This window comes from Cibotium barometz, chromosome 51 (genome assembly GCF_041138505.1).
Source record: "Cibotium barometz isolate CiBa-2024 chromosome 51, ASM4113850v1, whole genome shotgun sequence".
NCBI classification, from domain to species: Eukaryota; Viridiplantae; Streptophyta; class Polypodiopsida; order Cyatheales; family Cibotiaceae; genus Cibotium; species Cibotium barometz.
The window spans coordinates 36,237,850-36,252,811 of NC_141096.1; the positions used below are offsets into that span (position 1 = coordinate 36,237,850).

A 14,962-nucleotide genomic window follows, 5' to 3' on the forward strand; every position below is an offset into this window, starting at 1 on the left:
GCTTAAAATAGGTAGGAATCTTGATCCTATAATATATGGTGTGTGTGTGTGTGTGTGTGTGTGTGCGCGCGCGCGCATGTGTATATGTAAATAAATATATGCATGTATACATACATACATAACACATGCTTACACATACATACACAAATTGGACAGCTAAATGAGTTTCTTTTGAGGGCTCTCTTTCTCTATATATGTATATCCATATGTGTGTGTGTGTGTGTGTGTGTGTGTGTGTGTGTGTGTGTGTGTGTGTACATTAGATTATTTTAGAAAGAAATATACAATCTGAAATAAATTACGACAACATTAGATTTGAGTATATGTTTTGAGAAACATGTAATTCACACTAAATGCCTGTACAAAGGTTTTCATATAATTCACACTAAAATGCCGGTACAAAAGTTGTATTTAGTGCTAGAATTAAAACCTTCAGAAGCTAAGGTTCTATATGCAGCATAAAAGTTAGCCAGCAGGTACCTCCAACAACAGTGGAATCCATGAAAGGAGCAATGTGAGCCACACCTCTAGCAACAGCAGGAGACAACCCCAGCAACAAGTACTACCAGCAGTAGCATCAGATGCACGACACCGTGGGGGAGCAGTGAGAGATCCTCCTCCCTGATGGCTAAATAAACTGGCACTATTTAAGTTGAAGGTATGACATGGTGCTTTCTGGGATCTGCAGTGAGATGATGCTCTCAGGGAGCTACTGGAGGTGTAATATTGAGAATCCAATGATAATACATAGGATTGGTTTCAATTTATCACATTTAAGATCATACATACAATTGAGCTTTTTTATAAGCAGATTGCCATGTTGTAGGTCTTCCTATTTCATATCTAACTCCAGCCAAGTGTGTAACCAATCACTTACTTCTTATAAGGGCTAGCTCATCAAATCCAAAAGATAACTGACAGGACAATGCTTGTCCCTTTTTGGTGAATGAAAGCTGGCCTAATTTTTTTGTCTTTTGAAATTATGAAGTCAATAGAAGCTCAATCCTCAGACTGCTCGTACAGACAGCTTTTCACCTGACATCAGGTCAGATGCTCCTTCCAGCAGTCAAATGTACACCAAGAGTAATGGGGAGTAGAAACGCTGCCATGTATGTACCTGACATCATCTCAGGTAAGATGCTCCTTACAGCAGTCACATGTACACCAAGAGTAGTGGGGAGTAGAAACGCTGCCGTGTATGCACGCACCATGGAATTAGAAAAAGCTAAACTTGAGGATGGCAACTCATAGGAATCAACCCAACTATATGCATAGTTACGAACTTTCATGTAACGAGCATAAATCAAGCTCATGAGTCCACGCTCCTTGGTCTTGCATATGAAGATGCCAATATGCTTCTGCAATGGCTTCAGGACTCATCTTGGATGAGTCATCATCCGCATTCATTTTCCTGCAGCCGATGGAAACCCACACATTTACACAATGCAGTGAACTAAATGGCCCCTCCATGACTTACACATTTTGGTTCTAAAGTGTACCTTTTAGAGCTTATGGTACCATCCACAATGACATGTGCAACATGGATTCCTTGCGGTTGAAACTCGTGAGCAAGGCACTGGGCAAGAGCTCTTAAGGCAAACTTGCCACATGCTACAAAACGATATGAGATTTTTCCATGAGAAGACCCATACTGTGAAAAAGAAGTTTCTACGAGAAGACCATTACTTTGCAACACATATAATAAGGCCTGGAGCTGTAAATATAAAGACAAGCTAACTACATAAGCATGCTAATAAGAGGATAGCTTAACCCATAAGTGTACTGCCTGCATAATCCGACTGGGTTCAGCATGTATGACAAAACAGCTCAGGCATATGAGGGAGTGAAAGAGGAGAGATATGATTGACCAGTTTCGGCAGAGCCAGCTAGTCCCTTGACAGATGCAGATGAGCCAGTAAAGATAATGGTCCCTCTCTTCTTCTCCACCATGCTGGGAAGCACCTGGGAAAAGACAAGCATATCAGATAGACATTTAAAAAGGGAGACTATTATCATCTTGCAAGAGACCACAAGGGTCTATGAGACCTTGATAATACATCATTAATGTAGCCATACATGAAGAGAGAGAGAGAGAGAGAGAGAGAGAGAGAGAGAGAGGAAGAAGAAGAAGAAGAAGAAGAAGCTCTTTTAACGTCGTAGGAACAATCCCAAGAGACCAAATATGATCTATCCGACGGGAGTGAGATTCGAACACAAGACGTGTTGAATAACAACTCCATGAGCTAACCAATCTACCACACATTGGGTGATAGAGAGAGAGAGAGAGAGAGAGAGAGAGAGAGAGAGAGAAAGGCCTACCTGTTGCACACAGTAAAATGCACCTAAACAAGGCAATGTAAGCGACTGTTGGAATGCTTCAGGGTCCACATCCATGAACTTTCGAGAAGGCCATGACTGTGGAGTGCTTACATTATACACCTATGCATCATAAACAGAAAATATGATTGATTTACCACCCATTGGCATGACAAGATAGGTTCACTCTCCTCGTTCGTGATAAAATTCAAATGTGATTTCATACCAGTAACTCAACGAAACCGAAGGAGCTGACAGACTCAAAAGCTTGCTTCACTTCCTTGAGGTCTGAACAATCAATCCTGATGGCATACAGCAGGGCATTTGTCTCCTTCTCTGCAATCTCCTTCACAAACCTTTCAAGCCTGGCTGCAGAATGCAGAGGATAAGCTTTCTCCTTGTATCTCTTTATAACTACCTTCAAGATGATGCTGAATAAAAACAGCCTTCTACCGAGCAAATAGTGTTCTTGCTTTCATTTCGCGTGTACACACATTTTTTATGAGCTATTAATATGAATACACATGCACATACATACAGAACTAATGCAACATACATGCATTGTGTGTGCATGCGCCCCTGCACGTGTCTGCGTGCAAAGCAGTATCTGTTTCTAAGTGCAACTCACAAGCAGGAAAGAACTTTGAAAGCTGCACTAGTAAGACATTACCATCCATCACAAGCATAGTACCAGAGCCAAAAAGCTCTCTCTCTCTCTCTCTCTCTCTCTCTCTCATGTGTGTCTGTGTGCGTGTGTCTGCATGCGCGCAAGAAGAAGCAGAGATCATTCAACCAGGCAAAAGTGGTACAGCTTTAATTATTTTGCTGGCATACGTGCATAGCTCACCTAATGATAAAGCCAAGTACAATGTACATGTGAGTGGTGATACGAGATTATACCTTTGTTTCTGGCAAAAATTGCAACAGTGTAACCTTCATGAACAAAGCGCTGGGCAATGGAGTAACCAAGACCAGGGCCAACACCCACCACAGCAACAACTCCTTTACGCTCCGAGCTACTGGCATTGCTGCTCCGCCTTATGATACTGAGCATTCTAGAAGTATGTTCTTCCACACCCATGCTCTCTTGAGCCTGCGGATGGAAAATGGGCATAGGCTGATGGACTGAGGAGATAGTGTCTTGAGGCTTCTCTACATCACCCCTTTCCATTATCTTTTTTCTCTTGGCCCTTGCATTGTCACCAGTCTCCGCCATAGCATACTAGCATGAGCTTTCCTTCACAAGAAATCACCTGTTACCAGTCACCATGCCCTTGAAGGTAATTGTATGGATCACACCATTACCTCACCAAACAGCACCTGCTGCACACCCGCCCCGAGATGAAGTAAATCAGGAAAAGCATTAGAAGTGGGTTTTTGAAGGAGATGCAGCTATTTCTTCATGTAAAAACACATGATCTGGCATGCTAAGCGGGATAATGGCAGTGAAATGTTCAGGGTCCAGCAGAACACATAGAACATTGTGAAGCGGTCATGGAGGCAGATGCAGTGGGGCATGCCTCATCATACATTGGGAATGCAAAGAGGAAGTGTCATGAATTAGGGCTTTCAAAAAGATAAAGATGTTTCAGAACAAGCACTCACCTATGGCATAGCCACAGAAGCTCACCTGCAACATTTCCGGGGTAAGGCAGGAGAAAATTGTTGAACCAAACATTACAAAGTAGTACGAATGCTGAAAGGCACAGCTTCCAAACCGAAAGAACTCTCCTGTTATGGTTCTTTATGAGATAAGTAGAGGGGGGATATTTCTATTGAACTGGGTCCGATAAGGTAAGGGAGAAGAAAACAGGTAACAAAAGCACAGAGTAGAAGTGGGCTTTGTTCAAATACGCAGCTTCCACACACAAAAGCTCACCTGGGTCAATGTCATATGAAGAGAGAAGGCACTGAAGAGGGTTTACTAACACAGTTAAAAAGAGCATTAGCACAAGCATGGGCAATCACTATTCATAAGATCAAAGCAACTCTATTATGCATGTATACAACCATTCAGGTATGCAGCAAGGTATGTGTTGATGTAGGGGGGAAGAGTTCAAAACTGCAAGTAAGTTGGGCAGTGTGTGTGCAGAGAGGGCAGGTGGATAGAGCACACAATGGCATAACTTGGATTCTGTTCTGCATGGGCTGTGCAGCGGAAGGTAGAAGAATTTAGAAAAACATGGGCTGGAAGGTAGAAGAATTTAAACAAACACACACACACACACACACACACACACAGGGCTTGAATCCACCATGATAAAACTATTTTCAAGCTCTACATAGTCATGCAGGAGTTGAGCATGTGGAAGATGCACACACACACACACACACACACTCAGGGCTTGAATCCACCATGATAAAACTATTTTCAAGCTCTACATAGTCATGCAGGATTTGAGCATGTGGAAGATGTGTGTGCATGGCAAATGCTATACAATTTGAACTTTGATACAGAGATAGGAACACCTCTTGATTGCAACACGGAGAAAGATTTTACTCTTGCATCGTGCTTGTGCAGGCGGACAATAAAATTGGGCCCAAATAGTAGAAAATTCGGTCGTAAATCGTGATTAGGTTAAATAGAGGTGAATAATAATCCCATTTGAGGTGCTAGGCTGTGGACTTTGAAGCGTGGTGTGCAGGGGACCCTCTAGCATACATCATACGTGTCCATTGTCATGTGACTCATATGTGATCATTAACCCGTTCTGCTCTTGTTGGACCCATTAGAATTTAGGTCAAACTAGAAAAGGTGGCAGAGCTTTGTGTGTGGCTTTGAAGGCAACAACGTGTGGTGTTGTGCATTGCTCCTTCCATCAGAAAAGAAGTGGCTTTCATGATGGCATGCATGATACCCTTCCCATATTCTTTTATTGTGAATGTGTGTGTTCACTCTCGCTGCATGCGGTTGTGCCTGTGCGCACGTGCCTTCTTTTTAAGTGCATGTGTGCACGTGTGTATACATGCATGAGATGCACATGCATGGTGTGGGTGTGTTGTTGGTTGGTTGTGTGTGTGAGTGAGCAAGAGAGAGAGAAAGAGAGAGAGAGAGAGAGCAAGATAGAGAGAGAGTACTATTTGAAAGAAAGAGTTTAATTTTCCAACTTTTTTATCATTTCATTTATTGTTGTTATCGATTCCTCACCTTTATGTTAGGCCAAGTCTTAGTGTCTTTACAATCGACATGTTAGAGATTAGAAATCTCTCATAGACAAGCAAGCAAGGCTTAGTGGTAATAATCGATAAAGATTAGTGTCTTCTTCTCTTATTTCATCACAAGTGTGGGCGCTTATGGTCCTTACAATTGGGGTGAAAGTCATTTTGCTGATGCATGTAATATATTTCACCATAGTGATGAGAGGGAGAAAAATGCATGCTCTTATGTTTGGGTCAAAAGTGTATAAATGCTTTTATGTCATGGTTTATATTCACTTCTTCTCCATTCTCTCAAGGCCACAAGCACTTCGAATGCATGCATTGCTATTGAATGAAATGGCTCAATGAGGTTGCCCATAGCTCAAACATGTCATCAAAGTTGCCCTTTAAATGACCCCATCTACCTTCATTTTCAAAGTGTTATATGACAAAAGAGAGGGCAAATGTCATGTCTAGAGGTTTCCCTTAGCTCAAACATGTCATCAAAGTGCCCCTTTGAATGACCCCATATGCCTTCATTTTCGAAGTGAATTAAATGACAAAAGAGAGGGAAAATGCCATGTCTAGTTAAGAGGGAGCCTCTTGATGCCAAGCCAACCTAAAGGGCCTTGTTCAAAATGGATCTAAAATCACATCATCACACTTTAGAGTTGTTATCTTTATTAAGGATTGAATTTAAGCATGTGGGTCTTTCCTTTTCTTGCATTTACTTGCATTTACCAAAAGAAAAAACATGTGTCTTTTGTAGCATCTTTTTTTTTAACTCTACACCTTAATTGTGGAGGCATAAAGTGCACATACTACATGGATCCACCCTAAAGCGGAGGTATAAAGTGGATCTATGTACATCCATACTATACAGATCCACCCTAGACACACAAGAGTGAAATTGACAGCTTGGCCACAATTGACCGCATATTGCTCTTGCTCACAAGTGACCGTACACTTTAATCCTATATGGTCATTAGCTACTTTGGATGATAAGTAGGTCCTCTACATTTCATTATGGGCCATTATGTATGTTGATCATTTCTATCAAAAAAATTTTAAAATGGTGTATTCCATTTTTCTATTTTAAAACTTTCGTGAGACTTTAAACTTCTTTGGCATTATCTCTAGTCAAGGCCTATTTTTTTATAGTGCTTTCTTTGTGTTTGTTAGTTTCTTTTAGGAAATATGGAATCACAAGGGACCCGCAACTTGGTATTCTTGCTATTGTGCAATAAATACTTATGATTCAATGGGCTTTTAGTTTTAGGTGAAGATATCAAAGCAAATGGCTCAAGAGGGGTGATGTGTATTCCTTCACCTCACTTACTTTACAGCGGCTCTTGAATGAACTTGATGGATTCAAACATATCATACATTAATAATTTGGTATTTTTAATTTCTATATCTACTATAACTTTAAGCCAATTGGCACATTTATACGTGAAAATTTCAAGGAAATAAGATTTTGGCAACACATTTGAAATATTATTAATTGTAGTCCAAAGCACTTGAACAAAAAATCACATTCCTAAACAAATATGGTATAAAGTCTCTATGAAATCCTGTTAGGGCATTTTTTATATGCTTCCAAGTTTAAGTGATACTTTTGCTAAGATTTATTAATCAAAATATGTTTGGATAACCATCAAATGCTTAAAATTTGCCAAAAGTGAAAAAAATAGCGCTCTCTCTCTCTCTCTCTCTCTCTCTCTCTCTCTCTCTCTCTCTCTCTCTCTCTCTCTCTCTCAATCATCAACACTTATAAAATTATCCAAAGTTGTGCCTCCTCCCCCATTGCCCACCATGCAATATTTACTAGCTTTAGAGTCCGCACATGTGAATTGCAAGTTACACTAAACACATCTATTGGCTATCTCACCTCCTCCACATCTTTTAAGCATGTCTTCTTTTGATCACATCCGTTAACTTCCTTTACAATTTGTCTAGTAAGCTTGCGCACGTGTGCACACACACACACACACACACATAGAAATATATGTTTTATACACTAGAGATTCTTGGCATGGAGAGGACACACACACACACACACATAGAGATATATGTTTTCTACCTTTAGAGATTCTTGGCTTGGAGAGGACAACATATTACTTGGTAAAAAATTTACCAAGCTACTATATGCAAGTTCTTCCAATGAGGCTTGATAAACAGACATAAAGACATGGTTCCTATTAACCCATTCCTAGGGTTAACAAGAGCTACTGTCATCATCTTACATCAAGGAGTCAAGGTAGATACACCAAAGGTCATACATTCAAGATATAAAGCAATGGTGTCCAAATCTACAACTTGGACGGGCGTGCATAATGGTTTGATGGAATACTTATGGTGATTTTCGCTTTAAGAGCGTGTGGTAGTAAATTAGGATAAAGTCCCAAGTGATGAACTTCATGGATATATTATGAGAGTGTGAACACTTATGGCCATGTATATAAGTGAATATCTCTCATAATATAAAGAAATCTCTCATTGTGCAATAGAGTCTTGCTCTTGCTAATCCTCTTAAAAATCTATCTCTAATCCATGCTAGTGAGTGTGTGTGTGTGTGTGAAGTGAGGTGAGAGGAGGGACGAGTACACATAGTGCAACGTGACAATGTGACAACACTCGCGGGAGGCGTGGTGGAATTACTTCTCAAGGAGTTGTAGAGCTTGGAGAACTCAAGGGTTACGAGCTCAGCCATTGGAAAGGGGCCTCACGAGACAATTGCGGTTCACCAAGTAATCTTCTTGTTGGATGTGTTCTAAGGGAGGCTTGGGTAAGCTATAACATTTTTGGCGTCGTTGTCGCGGGGAGCCATCCCTTGGTTCATTGTTTGCTCTCTAATCATTTTCTTGATTAATGGTTTACCACATGAAAGAGATGTGGTTTTGATAGAGATTTGTGTGTGATTTTGTGAGAAATAGCTATCTTTTTTCTCTTTTAAAAGAATGATTATTAGGCTTAAATGTGTTGTTTTGTTAGTTTTAATCTAATTTTTAGTGTTTAGTTTTAATCTAGTTTTTAGTGTTTGTTAAGTGTGCACGTAGAGTGTGTTAGGTTCAGTTTGCATCCATTGCATCAAACAATGCAATGCATTGCAATTTTGTGATTTTTAGCTCTCTTTAGAGCTAAGCATAGAGCTAAAATCATTAATTTTAGCTTGCTTTGTGTGTTTTTGTTTGATTTGTATGCATTAGTGAAATGGATCTAGAGTAAAAATATTGAATCAAACACATCAAAGCAAGAATCTAGTATCCATTAATCATGAGATTAGTTATCAAATGGCTCATCACATGAATATACAAGAGAGAGAGAATCTATAAGTGCATGTAGCAAGAGAAGATGCACAAATAGCCTAAGTGTGTTTAACCTCTCACCAAGAGGATGGCTTTTAAGTTAGCCATGAACTTGACCATGGAAGGCCAAATCTCCATTGATGGAGCCCAAAGGTACAAGATGACCAAAATTAGTAAAAGTGTCAAAAGATCCTACCAATGTACCCCAAGCCCTATTTATAGTCACTTTCTCCTTTTGCCCATGGGCCCCTATGTACATGTGTAAATCAAGCTCTATGGCTTCATGACAAACCATCCCTTCCCAAAGATTTTGTGCTCAAAATCATACAAGATATTTGTGTAAATCAAGCTCTATGGCTTCATGACAAACCATCCCTTCCCAAAGATTTTGTCCTCAAAATCATACAAGATATTTACAATTGAATCGCAATCTCAATGGGAAGTAGAGAGGTCTTCAAAAATGCGCCTCGAATACATTTGGAATAGGGAAACCAAATGTAGTGAAGTCGGCAAACTCCTTCTCCAAAAATAGCATGTAGGACTGTTATGGCAGCCATGTTGTCGATGAAGCTTCCCTTGAAATTCTTCATGAAACCTCCATAAAAATGAGCTGCAAATGATGCGTAGCCGCACCCAAAAGGGTTCCACATATTTGTCATCGAACCAAATGATCTTCCAAGTGTGTTGGAGTAGATTGGTAACCCCAACAATAAATCCAACCAAAGCTGTCCAGAAATTACAGCACATATAAAACCTCATGATATACCCATTCTTCACATAATAATCATGCCACTTGATCAAGGAATACTTCCATCAAGTAAACCATGTTGTTAAACATACTCCATTGATTGCCAAGTAGCCTCATCTATGGGCAAGCGCTTCCATTTCACAAGGAATTCATCAATGTTCCGGTTCCTCAAAACCCTTGTCCTCTTGTCCACAATCCTCTCCGGCTCATAGATAATCTCTCCTTCTTCATCCATCGGTGGTAACTCTTCAATCTCTTGAGGAAGAGAGCCCACAAACCTCTTAAGGTTGGATACATGAAACACATTATGAATCCTTGTAGTAGAAGGAGGTAGGTCAAGCTTATAAGCCAACTTTCTTGACTACCAAATATGGTCCATAGTATCTATGTGCCAACTTGGAATTGGAAGACCCTTTGAGAATATTGTGGCGGCTGTTAGGAAGCTTGAGCAACACATAATCACCTTCCTTGAACTCCATTTTGCGTCTATGCTCATCCGCATTTACCTTCATGACTTCTTGTGTCTTCTTCATATTATCCTTGCATAATTGCATGCTCCATAAATTGCTTGGCAATGTGAGAGGCCCCATAAGTAGTCTTGGAAGCAATAAAATGAGATGATTTGGTGAGTCTATCCACCACCACAAATACTTGATCCCATCCATGCTTCGTCTTTGCAAGCCCGTGATGAAGTCCATGGAAATGTAAGTCCATTTTCCATCCGGAATAGGCAAAGGATGAAGTAAACCACTTGGCAATTGGTGACTATCCTTATTCCTTTGGCATGACACACATTCCAAAACAAACTTCTTGACATCCCTCCACATGCCTTTCTAATAGAAGCTTTTGCTCACTTTGTCAAATGTCTTGAGAACACCAAGATGACCCGAAAGCCGTGAAGAATGCATCTCATGAAGCACCTTGGAAATGTAGGATGAGGTTGGAACTAAATACACCTTATCCTTGTGCCATAGTAGACCATTCCGAAGCTTATAATGAGGAAATTCATCACCATCTCCTTGCTGTAATTTTCTGTAAATATGGGCAGCACTCTCATTGACAAGATACTCCTCTTGTATCCCTTTTATCCATTCACTATACACTTCCATAATTGATGTCAAGGTGCAAGCCCACATTCTAGACAATGCGTCCGCTACTACATTGTCCTTTCCCAGAGTATAGGATATCTCAAAGTCATATCCTTGAAGCATAGCCAACCATCTCTTTTGCTTGGGAGAAAGATTGGGTTGAGAGAGGAAAAATTTCAGCACCCTATGATCACTTCTCACCTTGAAATGAGCACCATAAAGATAGTGATGCCATTTCTTGATTGCATGAAGTATCGCCAACATCTCTTGTTCATACACATGCAATTCCATCTCCTTCTCGGAAAGCTTCGTACTCTCAAATGCAATGACACCATGCTCTTGATACAAAACTGCCCCAAGACCTCTTCCACTTGCATCCGCTCTCACATAGAATGTCTTTGAGAAATTCGGACAAACAAGAATAGGAGCTGATGTAAGTAAAGCCTTGAGCTCATTGAAACTCTTGTCAGCAATGGCATCACAAAAGAAAGCTTCCCTCTTAAGTAGATCGGTAAGAGGTGCCGCAATTGATGCATAGTGCTCCATAAATCTTCTATAGAAAGAAGATAGACCCAAAATCCACTCAATTGAGTTGCATTAGTAGGGGTTGGCCATTCTTTGACACATGCCACCTTCTTTGGATCAGCCCTAATGCCATTTTCTCCCACCAAAAGTGTCCAAGGTATTCAACCTCATTCACCATGAAAGTGCACTTGGTCTCCTTTGCAAACAATCTATGCTCCCTCATGACCTAAAAACTTGCTTCACATGTACCAAATGCTCTTCTTTGCTCTTGCTATAGACCAATATGTCATCAAAGAACACAAGTACAAATTTGAACAAGAAAGGAGCCAACACCCTATTCATGAGTGCTTGGAAGGTGGCCAGGGCATTCGTGAGACCAAAAGGCATAACCATAAATGAAACAATCCTCTTTCGGTCCTAAATGCCGTCTTCTCTTCATCACCCTCCTTCATCCTTATTTGATGGTATCCCGATCTCAAGTCAATCTTGGTGAAGAGCTTTGCCCCTTTTAGCTCATTAAGAAGATCATCGATGCGAGGTATGGGGTATCTATTCTTGATGGTTACCTTATTCAAATCACGGTAATCTATGCACATATGAAAGGAACCATCCTTCTTCTTCACCAATAGAACGAGAGATGCAAACGGAGATTGTGAGGGTTGAATGAGACCCATAGAAAGCAATTCTTACACTTGCTTTGCCACTTCTTCCCTTTCCACCTTTGACAACCGGTAAGGAGGTTTGTTCACAACCTTTGCATTCGCGGCTCAAGTACAATGGCATGGTCGATTTCCCTCTTTGGTGGCAAACTCTTTGGCACTTGGAAAATGTCCTCATAATCCTTGAGAAGAGCTGCCATATCCTTGTGCGCAATCCCTAATATTCCAATAACCTTTGGGTGGGGATGGTTTGTAATGAAGGGGGCTTGGTCTTGGGCTTGAGTTAGAGCTTTAGGCATGGTTTGGACATAAGGGAATCCCATGGGCATGGATATGGCCGGGCAAGTGTGGGGGCCCAACATTAATAAAGTGTGAAAAGGTGGGCAAGTATATACGTGAATAAAATGTTATTAGGGTCAACTAATCATTTTACTAATCAAATCATACTTTCTTGGAGGTTCAAGCTTCCATGGCTATGGTGGTACTCCCTTGAGTGCATGTGGTACTCCATTATGAGTGCATTTCTCTCTCTCTCGCTCTCTCTCTCTCTCTCTCTCTCTCTCTCTCTCTCTCCGTCACTACATCAGCATTGAGAAGAACCCACAAAAAGCTTTAGTCAAGCTGTAACTTCTACAGACATGAGTTTGGCGGCCAGATCGTTTGACCTAGGTAAAAGGTTCTAAGGACAGAACCTACATCAGGTAGGGGGGATGTTAATCCCACTTTGGATTAATAAAAATGATCCTCCATTTGAGAAAATTAATAAGTGTTATGTAATGGCACTATAAAGGTTATACATTATGAGATACTAGCCAATAGCCAAGGCTTTAGTTAGTAAGTTTTGGGTGTCCAAGTGTGAATAAGAGCCAGTTGTATAAAAGGCAATTTCTCATAATGGAAACACACAATCCCCCTTTGTGCTATGAGAGATCTTGTCTTGTCTTGTGAATGAGAGAGAGAGTACTCGAGTGCATATACCTCTTCTATGCTTGTGTGTGGGAGAGTGAGAGGAAGATTACCTTGCATTGTGGTGTGAGCGACTCCACGCGGTGATGACAGAGTGGAGGTGGATATTGGAGGAATGGATTCTATAAGAGAGCTTGGAGAACCTCAAGGGATGTGAGCTCCGAGCATTGGTAAGTACTATAAGAATATGGCACATCGGAAAGAGATAGCAAGACAAAGCACAATAGACAATGCAATAGATACACAATGGAGAGAATTTAAAATTTTGATTATACCAAAGAGGTACAAGTGATGGTGCTCTCCACCCGTGCGCTCTCAAGTAGAGCTTGGATGGCGATCTAGATAGACTCTGGATGGAGTATGTACGAGGTGTAGAAGGGGGTGGATACTCACAAGTATTAGATACCTTAGCTCATGGCAACCATGTCCATATATATAGTACTATAGGCGGTGTGGTAGACACGTATACAACGAGGACGAGTACACTGCATAGACACTGTCACTGCTTGCGCATCAAGAATGCGGCCCACTGACCACCGCCCACTAATGATGGACCTAGTATTTGAGGGAATATTCCTCATACCGTCACCTTGGGACCCCCTAGCTGGGGCGATGCCCTAGACCCCAGCTAACGCTCATACCCCTGACCATCTCCTAACCATCATCAATGGTCACAATAATGACCCCATTGGCATTTAAGCCAAGGTTCCCACTAAAGACATATGCACCATGGCTACTCCTCATAATGGGGGCCTAACAAATGTGTATTATACATCAAAGTGAGATACATGCTGAGAGACGGGCATTGAGTGTATTATACATCAAAGTGAGATACATGCTGAGAGGCGGGCATTGAGTGTATACTAACAAGTACCCTATGATGGTTGTTGTCTACTACTTGTTCCATTGGTGAATGTGTGGAGTTATTTTGGGAGGTGCAGTAGGTCATAACACAAAGAGTAGGCTAAAATAGCCCTCGAACAGCCTCGACAAAACACTTGTAGGGAACTAGTGAAGGTGGTGGGAATGACAACTTTAAAGATATGCCTAATGATGAAGCATCTATTCCCCTTAGTAGTTAGGATATGGATGAAGTGCCAAATGACAAAATAGATGTTCCCCTTGCATTCTTGATAAAGAAGAATAATAAGGATAAACTTAAATCTAAAACAACTGGTATGATAAATTGTTAACTCCACTATGTTTAAGCTTGTATAATTTGTATTGAACTTGTGTAATGTAGGTCATGAGGCTCGGAAGAGTGAGGTGCACATGCCAAAACCTTGCAAAAGGTTAAGATTAGCCAAGAAAGTGCATTTGGGTGGTATGAATAAATAAACCTTCTACAATATTGGAACCATGATTTGGAGGTGAAGTATTAGTATACTCCATGAATGTAGATGAAGATGCAAGAGTGGTCAACGTACACACAATAACATCTGAAAAAGAGAAAGATTACGTAACAAGGATAAAAAAGTGGTAAAAATCCCAAGGCTTTCAAGAAACTTCAGTAGCAAAATAATAGTCAACCACTTGATAAGCCTTGTCACCTATTGTAACCTTTTCTATGAAGTCTTGGATTAGGCACCAAATCAATGGAAATTGTTTCTTTCTTCTTGAACATGGTTCTTGGAATTCACCATTGTTTGGGTGCAATTACCTACCAACTTATAATAACTATTGATTAATTACATTTTCAATAGTAACAACTATTGATTTCCCAAATTGTGCCAAATTTTTTTTTCAAAATGTGCAAACTGCTAGATCTCTAAAACTCTATTTTTTGTGAAATGTTGTAATTTCTCAAATTTTGTTGTGCCCTTATGTTTCTATTTTCCATGCTATCGTGTCATGCCAAAATAGGTCGTGTGATACAAAATGTGAGAAATCACAGACACGTGAAATTCAAAGGAGAAAATAACAAGTTGTGAATCATAGGTTACCACTGCATGTGGATGATGGGCATGACCCTGAAATTGATGAAAATGAGCATATATATGCCATGATGAGCTTAATCATGTGGATGATGTGGAGGGACATGTGTGGAGGGACATGCTACTGAGTAGCATGTATATGATATTGAACATCATGGGATATCTGACCATGTGGATGTTGGGAATGACCCTAAAATTGATGGGAATAAACATGTCAATGTCAATGAGCCTGATCATGTGGATGATGTAGAGGAACATGCTACTAAGCATGAATATGATG

The 14,962-nt window shown here is 40.5% G+C and overlaps 1 protein-coding gene across 4 annotated transcripts; it reads right to left on the reverse strand.

The window, feature by feature from the left end:
* Positions 1-290: 290 nt before the first annotated feature.
* Positions 291-5,029, reverse strand: LOC147609595 (uncharacterized). Of its 4 annotated transcripts, none has more exons than XM_086788036.1 (7): positions 3,947-5,029; positions 3,217-3,636; positions 2,543-2,685; positions 2,320-2,439; positions 1,869-1,962; positions 1,500-1,611; positions 291-1,411 (listed from the first exon to the last, which is right to left on the reverse strand). In XM_086788036.1, exons 2-7 carry the CDS (start codon positions 3,530-3,532, stop codon positions 1,276-1,278), a joined length of 921 nt encoding a protein of 306 aa, XP_086644162.1. In that variant the 5' UTR covers positions 3,533-3,636; positions 3,947-5,029; the 3' UTR covers positions 291-1,275. The 4 variants fall into 4 exon arrangements, with proteins under 4 accessions (XP_086644162.1, XP_086644161.1, XP_086644164.1 ...); XM_086788035.1 differs by having other exon boundaries at positions 3,217-3,639; positions 3,947-5,028; XM_086788038.1 differs by having other exon boundaries at positions 3,922-4,917.
* Positions 5,030-14,962: the final 9,933 nt, after the last annotated feature.

Bases quoted from the DNA above. Each gene is read 5' to 3' on its own strand.
- LOC147609595 (XM_086788036.1), bottom strand. From the start codon at position 3,532: ATGGCGGAGACTGGTGACAATGCAAGGGCCAAGAGAAAAAAGATAATG. The intron at 2,440-2,542 runs GTATGAAATCAC...TATGATGCATAG, and splicing joins TCGGTTTCGTTGAGTTACTG to GTGTATAATGTAAGCACTCC. The intron at 1,963-2,319 runs GTAGGCCTTTCT...GTCTTTTCCCAG, and splicing joins CATTTTACTGTGTGCAACAG to GTGCTTCCCAGCATGGTGGA.